Source organism: Apus apus, chromosome 3 (assembly GCF_020740795.1).
Source record: "Apus apus isolate bApuApu2 chromosome 3, bApuApu2.pri.cur, whole genome shotgun sequence".
In the NCBI taxonomy this organism is placed as follows: Eukaryota; Metazoa; Chordata; class Aves; order Apodiformes; family Apodidae; genus Apus; species Apus apus.
Window position 1 is genome coordinate 75173543 of NC_067284.1, and position 21010 is coordinate 75194552.

The 21010-nt window shown below is 44.6% G+C and overlaps 1 protein-coding gene across 2 annotated transcripts in view; it reads right to left on the minus strand.

Moving 5' to 3' along the window:
- Positions 1-6115: 6115 nt before the first annotated feature.
- Positions 6116-21010, minus strand: part of DAAM2 (dishevelled associated activator of morphogenesis 2) — a 180332-nt gene continuing 165437 nt past the window's right edge. For both annotated transcript variants that reach the window (XM_051613201.1, XM_051613200.1), the window contains 2 exons: positions 14288-14458; positions 6116-12297 (listed from right to left, as the gene is read on the minus strand). In XM_051613201.1, the coding sequence (XP_051469161.1) occupies positions 12082-12297; positions 14288-14458 (387 nt within the window). In that variant the 3' untranslated portion in view covers positions 6116-12081. The remainder of the gene's footprint in view (positions 12298-14287; positions 14459-21010) is intronic.

The following is a 21010-nucleotide window of genomic DNA, read 5'->3' on the forward strand; positions in this document are numbered from 1 at the left end:
GGCCTGGACTGTGATCCTGGAGGACCTGACCACAAGGATACGGGCGAGAACAGTGTGCCATGCTTTGTAAGTTACTTAAATTGTTTGCAGATAGGGACACTGACCCAGCCTTCCCATTGTTTTGTAAGCTCAGCAATGATCTGGAGTTAGATTTGCAAGCCTGATGTACATCTGGAGAAGGTAATGTTTGCCACCATATTGATAAGGTTGCATTTAGCAGATATGGCTTTTGTCTCTTGGTTTCTCCCAACTGTTAATGAAGATTTTACTTCTATGACTCCCAAGGGGAAACCTCCTCCTGAATTGGTGGCACCCCAGATCCTGTTCCAGCAACTGCGAGAGGTGCAGGCATTCAGAGGTGGCAGAGCTGAGGGAAAGCACAAGCAGAAATAAAATGGGAAGAGACTTGGCCACCACTCCTGCAAGAATTTCTCAGGAAAGAGCCTGCCCCTCATCAGAGCACAGATATTTCTGTGATTATATTGGTTCTGCTCTGCCGAGCACTGCATCTGGACTACTGATCCCTGTCCAAACTCCTGCTGCCTTCCTGTTTGGATCAGGGTGCCAGCATGGGTTAAAACTTAGAGAGTAAGATTGCCTCAATATCTGATTTATCCCCTTCTTCCTCCCATCCCACTTTGGTCAGCATCCCCCTGGGAGAGGATTAATCAGGAACAGAGAGAGAACTGGCAGCTGTCTGACAAGGACAAGATCACAGCTATAGGACAAGCTGCAATTTGGAGTCTCTTTTTCTTTGACCCTGGTGCAAGTCCAAGACATGCTTGCTGATTCATCCCAGCACTGACACCCTACGAGGTGGCACAGGACCAGCATCCCCAAGGCCACAGATAGCCCTGGTCCCCATGCCATATTGCCTCAGTGATGGAGCTGCCTCTGCAGGGAAAGGCTGCTGGTCCTCACTAGCTCCAGAGGCAGCTTCAGCTCTCCAGCTGCAAAAAGAGTCTCCTCTCTGCTTAGGGAGAAGCCTTCACTTCAGGCAACAGAGAAAGGGAAGATGCTCATTCTAAAAGGACAATACTACTTCTTTAACATTCTCTCCCTAGATGAACAACAGCTCCACTACCAGCAGATCACACAAGGGGAATGATGGAAAGGTACAAAGTGCCATCTGATCTGATCCTCTGCAAGGGGCTTCACGTGGAGCCTGAGGCATCCAAGCTCCAGCAACTGTTCCTGCCATGGAGACAGGGCAGCAGATCCTCCCAAGGCAAGCAAGGAAAGGGTCACAGCAGCAGAAAGGACTTGTGAGGCAACAGAAGGGAGGTGAACAGGGCTCAGATGTTGAAGCAAACCAGGAGCAGAATTAAGGGGTAGTTTACAGCTAAACAGGACATGGCTCTGAAGAGTTATTTTCCTGTTTGGGAACACATAAGGAAGGAAAATTCTGGAGTGGACAACCCTGAGAAAACCCTGCCTCTGGCGGTTAACCAGCTCCTTCTATAAAGTAATGGTGGATCCAGAATTGCCTGGGGACACAAACATAGTCTATGTTACTTGAGGAAATTCTTGCCCTGTCATAGTGCCTTACTGTGAGCCCAAGGGTGGGCAAGCACTAGACTGATTCCTACTTCTCTACCCAGAAGCACCTGATGACTCTGCAGGGGCTAAGACAACAGTCCCCATCACCTGAGGGCCATTGCATGTAAACAGCAACCAGCAAGGCACAGCCTGCATCAGGCCTGCTCACAGCCAGGAGCAGTAGCAAAGAGATGATTTACAGCACCATTTTTTATCTTGAACATATAACCTTGGCAGGAGGGAGGGGGAGGAGGGGACAGAAAATCCATTTTTGTTCTTTTAAAGCATTGCCACAATGCCACGTGAAATGAAAAATAGCTTAAGCTTTAAGTTGATGGACATTCATTTTCCTCCTATTTTTCTTGCTTCCTTGTGTGGGCAAAGCTTTTGATCTTTTTTCCCCTTCCTCAGCCACTGTCCACAGACCACTTTCTGATATCTTTATAGGCCACTGGCTTTTCAGGAACCACATACTGCAACACACTGGCAGAGTACAATAATCAGAGCATGAGCTGTGGGTTCACCACAGGCAACTACTCAGGTAGTCTCTCCTGGGCTGTCCAAGCCAATTCTTACAATACTCCTGGTATTTTAGAGGATGAGAAAACAATCTTTTCCCCTACAAACCCACTGGCAAGGCAGATCCTTTTACTTCCAAACAGACAAGTAGAAAGTATTCCTATTTCCCAGGTCGCTCCAGCACAAGACCCTATTATCTGAAGAAATGTGACAATTCCCCCCAGCCTTTCAAACCCATCACAAGGAATGCAGAGAGAAGGGAAACCCCCTCCCTGCAGAGACAGGCAGCAACATCACATAGTTCCCAACTCACTTGCCTCCCTGTCAGCCCCACAGGGAGAGGTGTCTAGGACTCAAAAGTGCTCTGTACCCCAGTAGTTCATGAAACTGCTCTGAATAGCTAGTCCCATTGTATCTCCATTAAGGGAGAGGACTACAGAGGTCTTTCTGTAACGTGACAGACTGAACTCCTATTGGTCAGACATTTCAGTCAGACAAAAGCATTTTTCCACATCTTGCACTGTGCAAGAAATTACTAAGTCCTTTTCCCCATCTGCCCTTCCCTCCCACCCCCCTCCTACCCCATGCATTTTCTGGTTGTTATTTTTTTAGCTAAAGTAATTAGAGACATGTTCTTCTTTCATGAGCCTTCCAAGAAGTTAGCTCAACACTACTGTTCCCCCCATCTAAAACAAGGTGGGCAAAGAACACTTCCTGGGTTCCCACATTAAATTAATCACAGCATTTCAGACCTTTCTGGACCCCCAGGGTTCAATGTTGTCATGGCAGGAAATACGCAGCAGCTCTCCCACGGCAAGCCTCCAGCTCACTGCAAACCCTCCAACTCATACAAAGATTCTCCAAAACCAAGTTGGAAGAAATCTTGGCTTGGAGGGAGAAAGGTAGCAGCACTATTAAACGCTAATTTAAAACAGAAAGACTGAAAGAAAGACGGAAAGACGGAAAGACAGAAGAGTCTACAGATACTAGCAGCTACTTGATATGGTATCTGTTGAAAGAAACTGATACATTCATGGGGGCATACAAATGAGAGCATATACCAGCAAGTTACTCATATTTATCCAAACATCTCTTAAGCTTCAGCCCTGCAGAGAGATATGGCAGCCGTGGTCATGATACGGCAAGAGCTCACCTGAAGGAGGGACTGCAGAGGCTGGGGATGAGACCTGACATTAAGGTGCCCTGTTCCCCGGGGCAGGTCAGGTGCTAGGGGATGTCTGGCACCCCTTTCCTTGTCCCAGGTGACCACACATAGTGGGAAACCCCAAGAACCTTTCCATCTCACAACTGGTCTCCAAAGCCCACACACTGGGAGCTGCCTGTAGCTCCCACTCCCACCTACAGCCCAAAGGTCCCCATCTCTCTCCTAGCCAACATCCAGCCCAGCAGCAGAGGCAGTAAATGAACTGGAACTCCTCAATACATTTGTGACATTTCATGCTTTGATCATGACTGGAAAGTTTTTGGTTTTGCCAGACAACTCCTCCTCATTAATTAAGCATAGGAAGGAAGAGGAGAGCTGAGCTTTGGAAGAGGGCAAATACTCATCCCTAAGAAGCAAAAGTTAACCCTTTGGAAGAATCCTAGTTGCTTTTCTTTTCTTTTTTTTTTTTTTTAATAAGGAAAAAAAAAACCAAAAATGGCATAAAACATACCTTGCCAGCAAACAAACAAAAAGCTAAAAACCAAGTAAACCAAACTGACATCGTACTCCAGTTTATTAATCCTCAGGTTCATTCCCTCTCCAAGGCACATATGAGCAAGACATTTTGCTTTTGTAATGCATCTTTACATCACTATTTTATATGAAAATTCAGTCTGTGAGGCTGGTACTCATACAAAACACTAGACCTCCAAACATGGATAAAAGGCAACATTTTAGCAGTTACATAACTCCACAAACAGATTCACCCTCATCTTCCCTAAACAATCTGTGCTGAGTGGGGGGCAGGGGTATTGTGGAGGGAGAGGGTTGGGCTTAGGGAAGGGGCTAGAGAAAAAAAAAAGAACCTTATCTCCTGATGAGAGTCTCACTAAAGTAGAGATAAACAGCATCTGTGTCTCAGAGAAAACACCAAGAAGCTCATTAGCTACAGGAACATGAAACATTAACAAACAATCTAGCACAGCAACATTGAAAACCAAAGTTTTGAGCTTAGGAGGCAGGCAGGTTGAAGTCTAATATAGCAGTAGAAATCTGTTCCCAAAGGGCCAAACAGATTTCTCCCAGAAAGTTTCATGTCTGCTATGGCAGAGCTAAAAATCATCTTTGTTTAAACAGAAGCTAAAGGTTAAAGAAAGGGAAAACCAATGAATATAGATCCTCAACTCTTCCCAGCAAAAGCAAAGAGCTCTCCTTACCCTCCTCCTTACTCCCAGTCACTCAAGGGCAGCTAAACCCTGACACTAGTTTCTCTCAGAAAAAGCCATGAGACACTTACCTTGCTTCCGTGCAGTGATGACAAGGATAAGGAGATCCATGACCAAGTCTAACAAGAAGATGGAAGGAGGCTTCTGTACTGGACTCCTCTGGCAGGGCAGAACACAAGCTCTTCGCCACATGCTCCTCCCTGATCAAAATACTAAAGAACGAAAAATCTTCTTTTTAGAACTCAGGCAGGACACCTCTCTGGCTGTTCAAAGCAGAATTCAAATGCCACTGGGTTCCACCTCTAGTAAGAGGCAAAGGAATGGTTTGGCCTCCTCTACTAAAAACCTAGGGAAGAAAAGGCAGGGAGGTCCCTGCATTTTCATCCTGCCTTTGCCTCTTACGTGCTGCATGGATTTCAGACACATCCTTTTACCTCTTCCCTTGAATTTGTAAAGCAAGAACCTCACAGCTAGACTTTCAGCAACGTCTGAACCAAATAGATCAGAACAGAGCCCTTTTAACAAATATAAAACAAGAGACTTCCCACACAGCACTCAGACTCCTATCTTCTGCCTCTGGTCCTTAGGCTGTGCAAGCAATTATCCCCTGATTGCTTTTGCTCATTGCAACAGCCCTTCCCACCTGAGAGCCAGAACCAACAGCTGGAGCTTTGTTTGAGGTCCCTGGGAACCCACATACTGCAGGAATATGCTGCACAGCCAGCAAGGCTCCTACTCGATCCTAGACATGAGCTGCTTGGGATCTCACAATTAAAACATCACTCTTTGATGGGCTGAAGATAAACATGGAAAGTTGTGTTTCAGGATGAATTTTGTCAGTAGGCTATTTCCATTAACAGAGACAAGGAGATCCATGTGTAAACGAAACAGCTGCACACCTTGCATCTAAGATGAAAACAAGGTTCTGTCCCTGATGTCCAATGAATTCTTTGGCATGTCCCTTGATTCACCCACAAATTAGCCCTAGCCCCTGTGTGCCTTCTGCTCACCCTGCTGTTCTGTGTCTAAATCCTCTCCCCTCCCACACTCCTGACAGCTTCACTCCTGATGTTGACTTTCCTGGCCTTTTTCCAGCTGACCTTTAATTCTTTCCTTTGAAGCAATCCTCTCCTGTCCCCTCCACCTCTGAGTCATGCTCTTGCTGTCAGGACATTGCTCACTTAAGAGAGGGGGCTTATGGCCACCTCTGCAGCCCTGCACTCCCTTCCTCTCTTGGGTTAGTTATGTCCCCATGTGGATCATAATCTCTTAAGACAGCAAGGCAAGAGAACTCCTGTGTTCCCTACGTTGTTCAGATAGAACAATGAAAGAGTGATTAATTGTAAGAGGACCTTTGGACATGGTGACCTGGTAGTACCATAGGTACCTCTTTAGTATGGTAATGTGTGAGGAGGACGTGCTTGTGTTCCACCATTTTGCCTCTTCCCCCAGAACAACGTATGAATCTTCTCACCAGCCCTGCAGCGACTGCATCACCAAAAGAGCTGCATGCTCTTGACAAAGGAGAAAAACCCACAGCTTAGAAAAAAAAGTGCACGCACACTCCAATTCACCCTTAAGCTTTTCCAGCAAAATGCACTACAGAAAATGCGAAGATACAAAGATACAGGAAATACAAAGAAATGTACTGAGACTCAGTGGGGGCAATATATCTTTAATTTTTTTTGCTTTTGTTTTTTAGTATTACAGTATATTCTTATAAAAAGATACAGATAAAAAGGACACTACAGGATTTGTACATTTAATTCACTTATAGTCTTAAACTGACTAAGGAATGAGGATATGCCAAGGCATTACATCAGCACACAACCTCCCACTTTAGTAAGCAGCACTCTACTTTCTAGCTTGGCATGCAGGGGCACCTCCCAAAGAGACCTGTGAGTTTCAAGATGAGCAGGCTTGCAGGGGAGGAGAATGGCTGAAGGTGGAGATGGCTTGAAGGGGAGGTGTTGAGCGCAGAGTAGCTCGGGTACCTGGCATCTCCTTACATATGTCCTAGAAGTGGCAAAAGTTTTAAAAGGGCCTGTTTAAGGGCAAGCATCAAGCAGGGATGTGGGGGGTTATGGCTTGTCATGGAGGCTTTTCTAGATCATTTGGGTGAGAGCTCCCAGTGGTGGGCAGCTGAAAGATCCACGCCCTTCATGAGCTCTGTGGAACATCTTGTAAGCAGCCAAAACTGCCTAAAGGGAAGTTTTGATCCAGATGTTGCTTTGAATTATGCTGGTGTAAACCCAGAGAAACTTGTACTGGTCACACTGGATCTACTCTACATTATCACCAGTAACAGAAGACTCTGGTTTGGAAGCGCCATTAAGCATCCAGACTGCCTCATAAAACAAGGTTTCAAAACACCATGCTAGACTAATGCCATCCTTCTCAGCAGGCACAGTGTGCAAAATCTGGCCAACTTCAGTGGATTCTGGTAATCCAAACTACTTTTTAGAGTAGTAGACAGCTTATACTTATTTACATACACACACACATATAAAAATTCTATATTTTCAGTTGGCCAAATTCTGTTATCCAGGTTGGCCTCTTCAGTCTTTGATAACAGAAGCTAAAGTGGCCAACGGAGAGGTTACCTGTTTGATGGCAGGCAACTAGAAATCTCCAATGTCAAGTACAGAAGCCAAGGAGCTATGGCCAAAGACTCCATAGGTAGAAAATCAAGCAGTAGAAAGATTTTGTTTGCCCTGGATAATCTGGGGAGGTGCGATGGAGGAGGAGAGAGAAAATAATTCTTCCTTGGCCTTTAAAATAGGAAGGTATATTAATCCTGAGGAAGTAGAGCTGTCCCAGTCTGTCCCATAAGATTCTCTGATGAGAATTTACAAGGCATGAGCCACTTTTGCCCAGCAATCCAAGCCCCCCTGGCATTACAGCCAGAATTTGTGTGGAAAGGTGAAGTCTGAGCCAGCAATTGTGCAGCTTATCTCTTCGCAGTCTTCCCACCATGATTCATGATGAGAAATGAACAGGTTTCATAGAAAGTGTTCTAAAATAACCGACTTGCATCAGTTTACCACATGCTTTAAAACACAAGCTTTCCCAGGACCAGACTGATAATGACAAAAGCAAAAGGAAAGTTTTTTCTTCCCTCCATCCTCCCACCAAGACTGTTCGCGAGTGTTCTCTCACCTGCACAATAGCCAAGCCAGCTGTCTAGCTGGTGTAATGCCCTGGCACTGTCTCAATAGTCTTTGCTGTAATGCAGTGTATACATACAAACATAGCAAACTAAAATAAGGCAAAATAAATAGAGGTGTCAGATTTACAGGTTCCCCTTAGAGATTCCTAAAACCTTTTCTTTAAAAAAAAAAAAAAATACTTAACCCCCAAACAAATAAACAAACAAACGAAACCCCAAACAACCAACCCAGAAACAAAACTGCATATATCATGTACATCATCAACTGTACAACTGATCTCCCTTCCCATCATGGAAACTCCTGACACAAACTTCTCCCATGCAACCCAGCTCAGAGTGTGAGCTTTCCTAAAGCAGAGGAAAGATTCAGCCAGTCGGGCTGACCATTACCAAAACACCTGCTCCACAGTCTCCCACCAGGGCCCCTCACAATTCCTTTCCCTTTCTCAGACATCGTGAACACATTAAAGAAATGCTTCTCAAGGATGCCCAGGTCATCTCCCCAGAGGGGAATCTCTCACCCCTAAGCACTAGTCCTACTTCTGCTCTCATAGGGAACTGGTGCCTGGATGATAGCTGTGCTGCAGAACATGGAAGGACCTTGGTGTCCTGAAGTCACTTTACTTTGTAGCATTTCCAGAGACTTATGAGCAACTGAGAAGAGTGACCCAGACCAAAGGGAATGGGAGAGGAAAGCAGTCCTTCAGTCTTTTCTAGGGTCACCCTAACACAACCTGCTTATGAACACAGAGACACAGAGGTGAATGAGCATTAGACCTCTAGGGACAAGGTCTGGAGAGTTAGAAAGTGCCTCCTTTTTTGGGTGTGAAGAATTTAATAATAAAGTTAGCAATGACTACATTTCTGCAGGAAGCAGAACAAACCCTTCTTTCTCACATGTCCTACTCTTCCACTTACTTCCAAGTCAGAGTGTTTCCATGTAAAATGCTGGTGCTAGGCACAGGTGTGGGGACAACAGCAGATCCTAGCTGTTCTCCAGCTCTCAGTGTGATAAAGACATTATGCCTCAATGTTATACTTCATAACTACTTGCTATACCTGCTCAGGCTCTGCTAGCACTAGAGAAAAAGGACTGAGATTTTCCTTTCACCTTCAGCGCTCAACAACTCTACCACAACTGCAGATGAAGAACACAGCACAGATGCACTCACAGTACCGAAAAGATGACACATAATTTTGACTTTATAAAGAATCTGACACCAAGCCTTAGAGCAGAGTCCACTTTTTTCCTTATCTTCTGTGTGGCCAACCTCATCTCATGCAGCAGACTTATTCATGGGCCTCTCTGCTTGCCACCACTTACGTGAAATTACTGCTTGCCTCAGTGTGTAACTGAGCTTTTCCAAAATCCTCTTTCTGAACATTCACCATGGAGTCAAGAGCCAGGGGAGACTGTCCAGCATGCTGAACAAAGCCATCACAGATTCAAAACAATAGTTTGGGGCACAGGAGTGCTCAGAAAGCTGAGCTGCAGTGAAGCAGGGGCACAACTCTGAGCTTTCTGTCAGTCCCAGTAAGTATCCAACAGCTGATTTATAGGAGTTGCTCAATCTCTCATTATTTGTGTACGAGTCAGGAGGGTGGCAAAACTAAAGCACCTTCCTTTGACTCTGTGAGTGTTGCCGGAGCTCTGCGTACCATCCTACAGGATCTCTGTAAATCTGGGTTGAACTGTGTACACAAACAGACAGAGGGCTTTTCACTCTCTCTGCTTTTGCTACATTTGTGGCCTGGCAAAGTGACTTCAGTTTCAAAAAGCACAGCACAAACCTGGTTTGACAAATACCGGGATGGGGGGAATGCTGTATTTCTATTGAAGGATTTTGCCCTGAGCTGTTTCTTCTCTGACAGCACTGCCACGCCGACAGTCTGCCTTATCAAACAAGTACCCGGGGAGCAAGCAAGCAGCCATAAATTGAACAGAGCCACGGTCACATCACCTTGCACAAGGGCTGACCTTGGCACTACACCTGAATTTCTTCTGGGTGAGTCCTAAACACAGGGAGAACAAAAAGAGGGAAAAAAACCCTACAATGTTCTAATCCCTAAGAGGATAATCCTTGGACTTCAGGGATTATCCAAATCTAAATGCAACTGCACACCAATTTGGCACATATTACCACCTCTCATACGGCTTACATGGCATAGGTTATATGGCATGCTTTAAAACAAGACAAACAAGTAGGGCTGGGCTATAGCATGTCTAGTTCAGGGAGCAGCAAGGAGCTTGTTAATATAATTTACAAGAGACATTTCTAAAACCCCTTTTTGTGTAATTTAAAATAAAAATGCTTTAAAAAGTGAGAGTTTTTCTTAAACTTTCAAAAACCTTTATGAATACAGTCATTGTTCTACAAGGTGCTTGTGTCCACTGCAATGGGCAATGCTGTTAATAGATAATCCCAGAAGGGGAGTGGGATAGAAAGGGAAGAGAATGAATCCAGCTCTTGTAAGATACCAGCTCTTTACCATGAGTATTATACAGAGGCGCAGCATTCTGGAATGTCGTAAATGGGGAAATACTGGGGTGGGAGACTCAAAATTCAGTGAACAATGAAACATTAGAGTTTAACAATTCTGAATTTTTTGCTTCCTTCCATAATTTACATAATTCTTTTGCTCTTAAAAGTGTTCAGAAAACGACCACAGTTTGCTTCTCCACTATCGGTAGTGTGTAATACTGATCAGGCAGTGTGCATGGCAGAGGAAGTTCTGCTCTGCAGACTCAGTGCAGAGCCTGAGGTCAAGCGACATTCAGAGAAAAATCAAACCAAATTATTAAAGTGACAAATAGAGCTTTTTTCCACTTCCCTGGGATTCCTTGACTTTTTGTGCTGTTGACTATTGATGCATAGTTTGTAGATGGTGGATCCCTCTTGTCAAATGTTCTCTTTTTTCTTCCTGTCTAGAAGGAAGACTCCATCACCAATTCTTTTTTTTTTTTTTTCTTCTCCAGGAAAGATAATAAAAAAGGAAGACAAGATTAACAAAAAAAACCCACAAAAAAAAAACCCCAAAATGCCTGTGACAGCCCACAAATCCAATCCCTTTCCTAGAGCCATGAAGACAAAAAGAATTCAAGCCTCTTCTTAGGATTCTCTGCTTTTGCCTTGCGTGCTTCAAACACGTAGCTTGAATACAAATTTGTTTGTTTGTTTTTCTTAAGAATTAACCCACCTCCAAAGCCTGCTTAGCTTGCACAGTTTTGTGCCCTCCTGGAAAAAAAATCTGTTTTTATTATGGGACCCTCTGTTTGCTCCATGATCCCTTCAAAAGCCTGTGGGCTCCAAGGCTCTCCTTCAACATGATTCCTATCTGAGTTACATGATTCCCTTAGGTAGGAGTGGGGGGGTGTGCAGTGAAGATCAGCCTGTTAGCCAGAATGACCAGTTCATGCCAACAGAAATCACAGCTAGCATCAAGTGAGAAAGCAATCTCAATTCTTGCAGCCAGTGACCCTGTTTGCTTTTTGCTACTTGTGACCTGTAAATGATAGTAGGGAACTCCTGGCTTCCATTGGGATGCACTAAGAAATCTTACACAAACTGGTAAGAAATGTTCCACTGTTTCCCTTCCACCCTCCAGCAATGACAACAGGATCCACTGTCATCTACTTGTAAACCCAACCTGGCAGTGGCTTGTCTACTGAAGAAAAGCCAGAGCTTCTTTCCTAGAATATGTGTTTCATAGCTTCAAGGCTCAACTATCAACAAATCCCAGAAAACTCCTTCTAGAAAAGCAGAATCCAAAAGAATTTTGCAAAGTATTTTATGTTGATCCTAATTCTTGAATTTCAATTTGTTCCAGAATGTGATGCTTCCATCTGAACATCATGTGCTTTGGACAGTGTAGGCCACAAAAAAATACTATAAAGAACATGAAAGCAAAAGCATTTTTCAGGTGCTAATCTATGGCTTATAAAATCCAATTCTGGAAGGGAATTGGAAACCTCAAGAACCACATCTTGACAAGCTCCTAAAGGCCAGTGTAGATCTTGAAGAAGTGACAGGTGTTTATAGAGCTGCTCCAAAATTAGTCTTGCTTTTTATCAGCAAGATGGAGATCATGACTGGTTTTTACTTTGGCACACAGAAAATTATCTTTCTCCAGCTGTGAGGCAGTCTGCAAGGCCCAAGTACTTTCTGTCATCACCATGAGGCCTTTGATGACACAATAAACTCCCAGAAGCAAATCTGTCAGCTCTGCATGGCCTAGTCACAGACCCTGCTGGCTCCACAGAGGCACTTTTATACTGGTTCAAATTAGGAGCACAGAAGAGGGATGAGAGGAAAGCTGATCATGGAAAGGTAACGTCTCTAGCCACAGACCAAAGAAAACCTTTGGGGCAGCTGTCAGCCGGGCGCCATCGCACACATTCATCTTCCTTGTTTTGCACTTTTTCAACACCTTCTTCTGGTTGACCATTTTTCTTCCTCTTGTAATTAATAATTTAGCTTTGTCACCGCCCGCTCCCGGCTTGTCTCTAAGCCTTGGTTCCCCGAACGCTTGCGGTTACGCTTGAGTTTGGATAAGTCTTTATCAAAGACTTCACCCGACCTTAATGCTGACACCAGGTCATCAAACTCCCCACTCTCTTCGGAGATGCTTCCAGCTTTCACTTTCTTTTGTCGCCTCTCTTTTTCCCTCTGCTCTTTTAGCTGTGGAGAAAGACATAGAGCTTTAGGAGAGGGATGCCAGATCACTGGGTACATTGCCAAGAGACAGACAAGATGCATCAATACAGTTGAGGGGGAATGAAAAAAAAAAAAAAAAAGATATCAGAAGCTTTTCCACATGGCCATTGCCTGTGCCAAGAGCAACAGGCAACCATGCTGAGCTTCCCTTCTTCTGCACAGGCAAGCAAAGAGCAGGAGAGATGAGGAAAAATTAGCATATTTTTGTTTGCTTCACAAAGCACTACCACCCTGGAGCAAAGAGGACACATGGGATCTGTCTATGCTGCTGCTGTTTTGCACTAATTTTACAGTAGGACAGTGCCAAGAAAGTCACTGTGCCAAATGACAGTCTATAAGTGATGGTGGGACAGGTAATTAACCACTTTCTGGGACTGGACTTGCAGTGATCTTAGTGTGGCAGCATCTACAACACTGACGGTACTTTCTCTAGTGAGTTGCAAAGTAGTTTGGACATGCCTATACAAACCACAGTCACTATTATAGTCACAAACAGCTTTGCACTTGGGGCATGGCTAGCTAAATTGACAGGCAGAAAGGCTTGAGTCCTGCAGAAGGAGGAAAAGAAGAAAGGAAAACTTCAGAAAGCACAAGCTAAACATACTGGAGAATGAAAATTGTGTTAGATATCAAAACACCAACAGAAACTCTATCCAGCTAAGAGCTCATGTTTGGATGGAGGCAGCATGTTGCACTGATAAAAAAGAGGAAGGCACACTGCCTCAACTCTGGAATGAAAAACTGGTTATTAACATGAAGATAAATGAAACAGAACTGCTGATTTTACATACCATTGCATACACCTACCTGTCAACGTGATGCCCTTGGTCTCTGTACAGTAGCTACATGGAGCTCGGTGATCCCCTCCCACACTGCTCAGCTCCAAGATTAGTGGAAATTACAAGGGATTGATGTGGCTGTCAGGAAGCAGGTTGCTTGCTCTGCACACTAGCCTCATGCTGCAGGGAGACCCTTTCCATAAGCAAACTGCAACCTTTCTCATGGTGCATTAGGCCCACAAAACCATCCTAGAACTTTAAGAGCCGGCTCCTGCACTTTCCACCTGGCTGAGAAGAAACTTCAGCCTAAATCCTGGCATTTAATCTGTGTCCTACAGTAAGGCTGCTGGCATCCTGGTAGTTTACCTCTCTGCTCTTCTGAAAGGCACAAACCAGTGCTTTTGGCACAGCAAACATTTAAAGCAGCAACTCCCCACCCCACAGTGAGGCCTGGGGCCAAGGTGGCAGCCCGGGTTAAAGCGCCAGCAGGGGGTAAGGAGCCCGGGGACTGAGCTGTTCTCAGGCCTTGGAAAGGAGGAGTTTAGAGGGGGAGGCTGGTTCACACGAACCACTGGGGACACATGTCTGCCTCCCAGCCACAAAATCAACGAAGCACAAAAGCTCTCTCACTACGTCAAGACCAAACACGGCCTCAGTAATCAAAGCATTAAGGCTGGCCAGAGAGCAATACTGCCAGCGTGGGCTGCAGCAGGTGCCAGGGCATTTGCTGTGTCACTGAACGCTGTCAGGCATCAGGCACGCAGCAGACAATGATGGAGTCTGAGTGGAAGCTGACCAGCTGGCAGGACTGAGGGAGATCCGGCTCCCAGAGCTTTTGTCCAGAGCCTGCAGCCCAAAAGCAGAGTAGTCTGGCACTGGGCAGGGGCAGCACCATCCTGCAAAGTGCCAGGGCAAAACAGGCAGGGCTAGATTTGGTATCTGGATCAATAAAAGGGTAATTTAGGAGCCAAACAGTATACCCTTGAGAGCTGATAGGACAGCCAGTAGGAAGAATGTCACAATTTGTGAAGAGAATGATGCCAAAGAGTGGCAGAGAGAAGGACATAAAACAGTGACAGTGACAGGACATGAGTATTGGAATTGGCTCACTCAACCCTTCTCTCAGGACATGGAAAGCATTGGAAGGAAACACCTTCCTGTGCTCAAGACCTCACCATGGCCTCCATGCGTGCCCTGCGCTCCTCTTCTTCCTTTTTCTTCCTCATATTCTCCAGATCTTGCTTGGCCTCTGCAAATGACTGTAAGAAAGTGTCGAAGATGCCAAAAAATTCATCTGGCTGCATCTTGCCCTCGCTCTCTCCAAAATGCTTCAGTGCCTTGGCATACTGTCAAGGGGGCAGAAAACACAAGAGCAATAATTAGGCAGGCAGTTCGGTGAAGACAGTGAGGAGAGCTTATAAAGTAACTGCACATGTAATTCAATACTCTCTCAGTATTCACATGGCAAGAGCAGAAACTACCCCTGACAACACAAGTGCCTCTTAAGGCAGGTGCCCTAATCCCTGAAGAATCTTCTCTCCTGGATATCCTTTGGGTAACAGGGGGCAATGGTGCTGGGCTGCACTAGCTGTCCACTTATAAAAAAAGAAACATGTACAGCGCCTGAGGTTGATGGAGAAATTTCAGAGGATGATTGCCTGGACACTTCTCAGGTGGAGCTGTGGGACAGCAAGGGCACAGAAGACAGTTAGCTAGCTGGGGAAAGAAGTAGTTTTAGCCCATCCTTTCCCCTTCTACCTTACCCTCAAATCCACCTTTAAATGGCTGGAGTTAGAGGGTTTTTTTTCAGTAATGTTATAGTCTGTCCTCTCAGGAGCCTTTTGCCATGTCATCCGTCACTCTGGAGTCATCTGAATCAGGGTGTTGCCTGGGAGAGAGGCAACTATGGACAGACATGGCATGAGAGACAGGCAAGGAAAGCAGCCAGGGCTCCCGGGCAGACTTAAAAGAGAGTGAATACATCACAAGTGGCTTTTATTTTAAAAGGCAAATGTTGAGGCTGCAGGACACATGTGGAGGCAGCCAACTGGCAGGACTTCAGTCACAGGACAGTTCTGATGGGGATGTAGTAAATTCACAGCAAACTCTGGCTTTTGGACATCATTCCTGCAGTAGTTGCACTCCCTTTTTTGCTCTCACACTCACAAACATGCCTCTGTGGTTAGCACAATGCACTCAAATGCATGCATGTATAGGCTGTAAGCAGCATGTCCACTAAGTCCTATAATGTTCTCATCCAAAAGCTGTATCATTGTCCAGCCACCTTCACTCACAAACCTCTGTATCACAACAGGCCACACGAGCAACACATTCCCGATGACACTGGTACCCCGATGCACAGCTCCCCTAGCATTCCCTGCTTGCACTTTAACACACCACCACTGAGCAGCAGAGCACCCTTACAGATCTCAACATTTATCAAACTGAACCCAGATTCTCCCAGACAATGAACTGCCTTCAAACTCTTGTGTCTGTATTCAGCTCATACTAATGTAGTCCAGTTTCCCTTTCCTTAGGTGGGTGCTCTTGCAGAATGGAAAACAGTAAGAACAGTTCAGGCTTTGATCCCAAGGATGAAATTAGTTTGGAAGCAGGTCTTATAAACCCCTCTGGCCCTGTACTAGTTAAAGCATAAACAATGTCTCCAAGTCAACTGCAGGGGGAAGAAGTCTCCAAGGAAAGCAGCTTCCTCCTGGCACAGTCTGAGAGATTCAGCATCTTCCTTCCCCTGCTTTCCCTGCCAGGCCCACAAAGCAGTTTGGAGCAATAGCTTCTTTTTTTTCTTTAAAAAGGCTATGTTCTCAGCCAGAAACAAACAAAGAAACCCAAAGTATCTGGAAAAGAAAAGAAAAAAAAAAAGTATTGGAAGAAATGCAAGTTGCTTTGAGCTACCAAACATGGCAGGAGTTGAAGGAAGCATTACAGCCGAAAGTCATGGAGGGACTTCAGAGTATGGAACCAGCAATAGATTCCTTCTCTGTTTTGACTCCTTTTCTCTGAACCCTCTGAAGATACAGGCACACGTGTATGCACATCTATTCCCTCTTCTCTCTCCTCCCTGTAGATTTGTATTTTGTCTGTTTATAATGTAGGCATCGTTTGCTTGAATATTAGGAAACTGCAGCAATCTCACAGTAATCCATGCTGACCAGCATCAGCCCTTCAGCAGAGAGAGCACAGGCTGTCAAGACCGCAGGCGGAGAAAATAAATCTCCACGTGCTATAAGTTCTTGGCTTGCCTGCTCCAAAGTGCAAGTTAGCCAGGGGCGCAGGAGTGCCAGAGAAAAGACTTCAGCACAGGCATTGCCTCTGCTGCTTGAACACATAGAGTACCTAAAGCTCACAGAAGATGTGCTATCTGGAATCTCTTCCCACTTAACTTGTGGTTAAGTCCTGTAAAAATTGAAAATAAAGCACAAATTAAGAGCAGTGACTAGAGCTGCCAGCTAGAAGGAAGGACTGTCTACCTCCTGTGAAGCATGAAGTCCAGGAGCAGCTCACAGGAGATGGCTGCTGTACCTAGTAATGCAACACCTCCACCCCTGTGTTACTCCCTGTGCAGAGCAAAGGCATTTGAAGGAGGGCACAGAAATTGACCTGGTTTGAGTCAGGGTTTCCTAGTCTTTTAGGGAGGCTGGGGGCTGAAAAGAAAGGTGTCCTTCCTTGGGGCTCTTGGATCCTACATATATGGAAGTCTCCATTAAAAGGTGGTGGTGTCAATGTTCAGCACAAGGCCTGTCACCCAACTACCACCAACAGCTAGTTCTTGTCACACTGGCAGAGGGGCTTTTGTCACTGCCTCCCCACTGCCACTCAAAGAAGGAACAGTGTTACTGTGCTGGAAAGACCCAGCAGCCTGGGAGCCTTCCAGTGACACTCCTGAGTATAAGGTGTGGCCTCTAAGCAGCAGTGAGGAGGACAAATCCTGAGAGCAGCCTGTTTTTGGTTCCCTGTAACATGGCTTAGCAGGTCACAATAACTTACTGTAAAGATGAAAAGCAAAAATCTGTAAGCTAGATGTGCCAAAATAGGTACCAAAGAGAAACCTGCAGTTCACTGAAGCGAACATTTTCCTTCTTTTTCTAGCTCTAGAAAAAAGCTGACTGAGCAGAGGAAGGCACATCAGGAGAGCCAGCCTCCACTGCCAGCTGTACCCATGATGTGGCCTGGAAACTCATGTTCCCTCTCTGAGCCTTCCTTTCTCCATTCATTACAGAACATAAAGCGTTGCCCCACTAATCTCTAATAGGAAATAGCAAAAAAATCAATTGTTCACATCTGTAGGGCACCACATTGATTCAATGCACTATTGTAAAGAGAGCCACACTGTTTTTTCACTGTTTAAACTGCAATAGACCCTTCTGTTTTTATTACTCCTGTTTCTCTGTAGCTCTGGTTCTGTGATCACGTGTGCTTTTTCAAAGCACCAGTGCTGAGACAAGGGGCAGAGAGCTGCTGGAGGCAGCCCCCCCACCCTGCTAAGAAGCTCAGGCTCCTGCCTGCCCACAGTGGCTAGAACAGGGCATAAGAGGCAGCACAGTGCAGATCGAGGTGCTCTGGACCCCAGCCCTCTCTTCTGCTCTCTGCCGCAGGATTTGTGTCACCCTGTACAAATCACTCAGCTGCTCCAGGGGCAGAATCCCTGCCAAACAGTATTTGCTCTTGTGCACCACTGTGAAATCTGTAGCTAACTCCTCACGCACATAAAACACTTCCCAGAATTTTGTGACGTGCTGTAGTATCACAGAACAATGGCTGAAACTTGCTTTTCCCAAAGTCATATGGGGACAGATGACTTGGGCAAAAGCAAGATGGAAACGTCTGTTTCAGCAGGTTTTCCAGTGTAGTACAGCATGGTATTTCTTTTTTTCATTAAAAAAATTCATTTCCACACCATAAGGGCCCCCAAGCTCCATGATATAACAGGTCCACGAGCTCAGTGCCAGCTCCGCTTCCTCTGCCAAACTTTCCACTGAATTCATCCTCCTGCCAAAGCAAATCGTTTAGACAGTTGTTTATTTTAAAAAGCCGTTTTAGCAAGGAGAGGGAAAGCGGGACAGCAGCACACACACTCTCTGCTGTGCTTGCCAACGATATGTTAAACAGTGGCAGAAGAACTCTGGAAAGGGCAGGAATGGGGGGCTCTATGAGGAGGAGAAGAAAAAACAGCCATGATAAAAATATCCTGTTGTCTGAGCTGCCGGCTGTTGTGGGAGGAGTCAATGCGTGAATGAATTATACCATGTAGCCATACCACATGAAATGCATGTAGCCATGTGACCTGAGGAAGGGTAATGGATGCAAGTTATTCCTGGGGAGATCCCAATTGGACATCAGAAGAAAATTTTTCACTGTGAGAACAGTCAGACATTGGAATAATCTCCCCAGGGAAGTGGTGGATTCCCCAACACTGGACGCTTTTAAGGCTCAGCTTTACAAGGTGCTAGGCATCTCATCTAAACTGTGTTCCTACTAGAAAGGCTAGACCAGATGATCCTTCAGGTCCCTTCTAACCTGACTTTCTATGGTTCTATGAACTGTCTTCCCCCAAGAAGTAATCTTGAATGTACTGTTATGAAGACTCCTGTCCTGTACTGAGGTAGTTCAAATAAATGTCTCTTCTTTTTATGGGACAGATTCAGATCAGTTAAGGCAAAGAGCCCAGCCAATTTCAGACAGGGCTGGACCTGGCTCTCCTTGCACCTAAATGCTCTTACAGGATTGTCCTGGGAGTTTGACAGTGACTGGCAGTCCCAAAATTGAGATACAGGCACTAGAAACATTTCTGATGTTAGATGCCAGCCTGCCCTGAAGCATCTGCAGTTCTAAGTTACTGTAAAACAGCTACATAATTTATTTACCAAATGGCTGTTTCTGACATCAGGCTGGGGTGCCTGCTCATGCCCTTTGTAACACACCTCATCTTGACTTCCTCCGTCTCCTTCCTGATCTGCTCTTTATTCATTAGCCCCAGTGTTTGACAGAAAATACCGGTCCCCCAAAATGAATGACTGAAGTGTACAGCCTGTTACTGGCACTGGGACTACAGTATTTCTGTGTGCTTCAGAGCATTCTGCCACTAATTACAACTTTCTTAAATGAATTTTGGCTTTCACTGCCTTGCTGTTCTTCAAAACCGTTCCTATATGTGCTAAGCTTATTAAGAGCTAAGCTTGTACAGTCTGAACTCCTTTCTCCATGATGAAAACACCTTGCCTGAGAAGAGCTGTCATAAGAAAGACTGAGGATGGACTTTCTTTCTATCTGTTTCATCAGCCTTCCCCAGCCAGTGGCCTCCATTGTGCCTCTGTAGATATGTTGGATATTCATTATTGGAATGGCAGTATCTGACTAAGCAGACTTTGTTCTTCAAGGAAGATCAGAAATATTTTAAAACCAGGTTCTTTTAAAAAGCTAAGCACAGAGTAGAATAGTTATGAAGCAGTCTAGCAGTCTAAGTTCATACCTGTCTACATATAAGTATGTTGTAAAGCTTCGTATAGGGCAAACGTCACCTTTTTGAAAAAGGAAAATAAAATTCATACCACAGGAAGTCACTGTTCTCTGCCTGGGCTTTTCCATTGTTTCCCCTCAGGAAAGACAAGGAAAAATTTTCACAAACAAAATTAAACCCCATTGTTTTCTTTCTGATGTAAAAAAAGCTAAATTTTCATCTGTTCAAACATGTTAAAACTGGTGAAGGAATCGAGGACAGAATTTCACTTTCTCCTGCCCCCACCTTCCAATTTATGGGAAATGGCAGAAAACATGCCTTGATCTAATCTATATATTCCCTTATAAAGTGGTATTGAAAGTGAAAAAAAACACAAAAAGAACAAGAACCAGCTGTGTTAGGGAGCCTGTTTAAAGAGTCAGTCTAAGTTTTCAGTCAGTTCTTAAGCAACCCATCTGTTTACTGCATGAACTAAGTACTGTTACAAGGCTTCCTCTGCAAACATGGATGCCTTCATCTGACAACCTGGCCCTTTAAATTTAAAATATCACTTCCTTCCCATGGCCACTAACTGTAAATGGTCCTGTTTAAACAAAAAGGACAAAAAACCCACACTGCATGGAATTGTGAAAAATATCCTCTGCAGAGAAGGTCAGCACCACGCCTTGCTAACAAATTGTTTGCATAACTTAAAGGCAGAAATAAATTACTTTTGCTAATACTAAAGACATTTAAAAATATAAAAAACTTCCCAGGTTTGAAAAAATAATGTGTATTGTTTTAAATCCCATCTGAGAAAACATGGCTCTGATTAACTCATGGCAATCAATTAGCCAAATCTATATTTAGAAAGATATCCAACTCCAGCTGTTAAAACTAGGACTTCATTATTATTAATAAATCTGTGAACCAGACCAATTCTTCCAGGGATCATGAGGATATTTTTAAGTCTTCCCTCTCTCACTACCTTTTTTTTTTCTTTTCAATTTGTTTTGCTTTAAGACATCAAAAAAGAACAGGATAATCAGATGTCTTGGTTCCTCTCTTCCTTTAATTGACTAGTTACAGCAGGTTTCCATGGTAAGAAAAAAAGCTTGTGATTCAACAAACACAGACAGCCCATTTAGGTTGGAAGATGTTATAGGCTTTGCAAAGCACATCTGGTTTGTTGAAAATTTTCAGCTTTTTCCTTTTTTTCTCTTTTTCTTTTTCTTTTTTTTTTCTTTTTTCTTTTTTAAGAATAAAAGAGGAAAAAGAGGAAGAAGAGAGGGGAAAAATAATGTGAGTCAAGCATAAGAAATAGCTCAGCATTGGTAAGGACAGACAGTTCCTTTGCAGGAGTCCAAAAGCAGCTTCTTGCCAGTGGAAGAACCAAAGCCATAGGTTGAGTAGAAGTTGGAATGGCATGTGTTCAAACACAGTA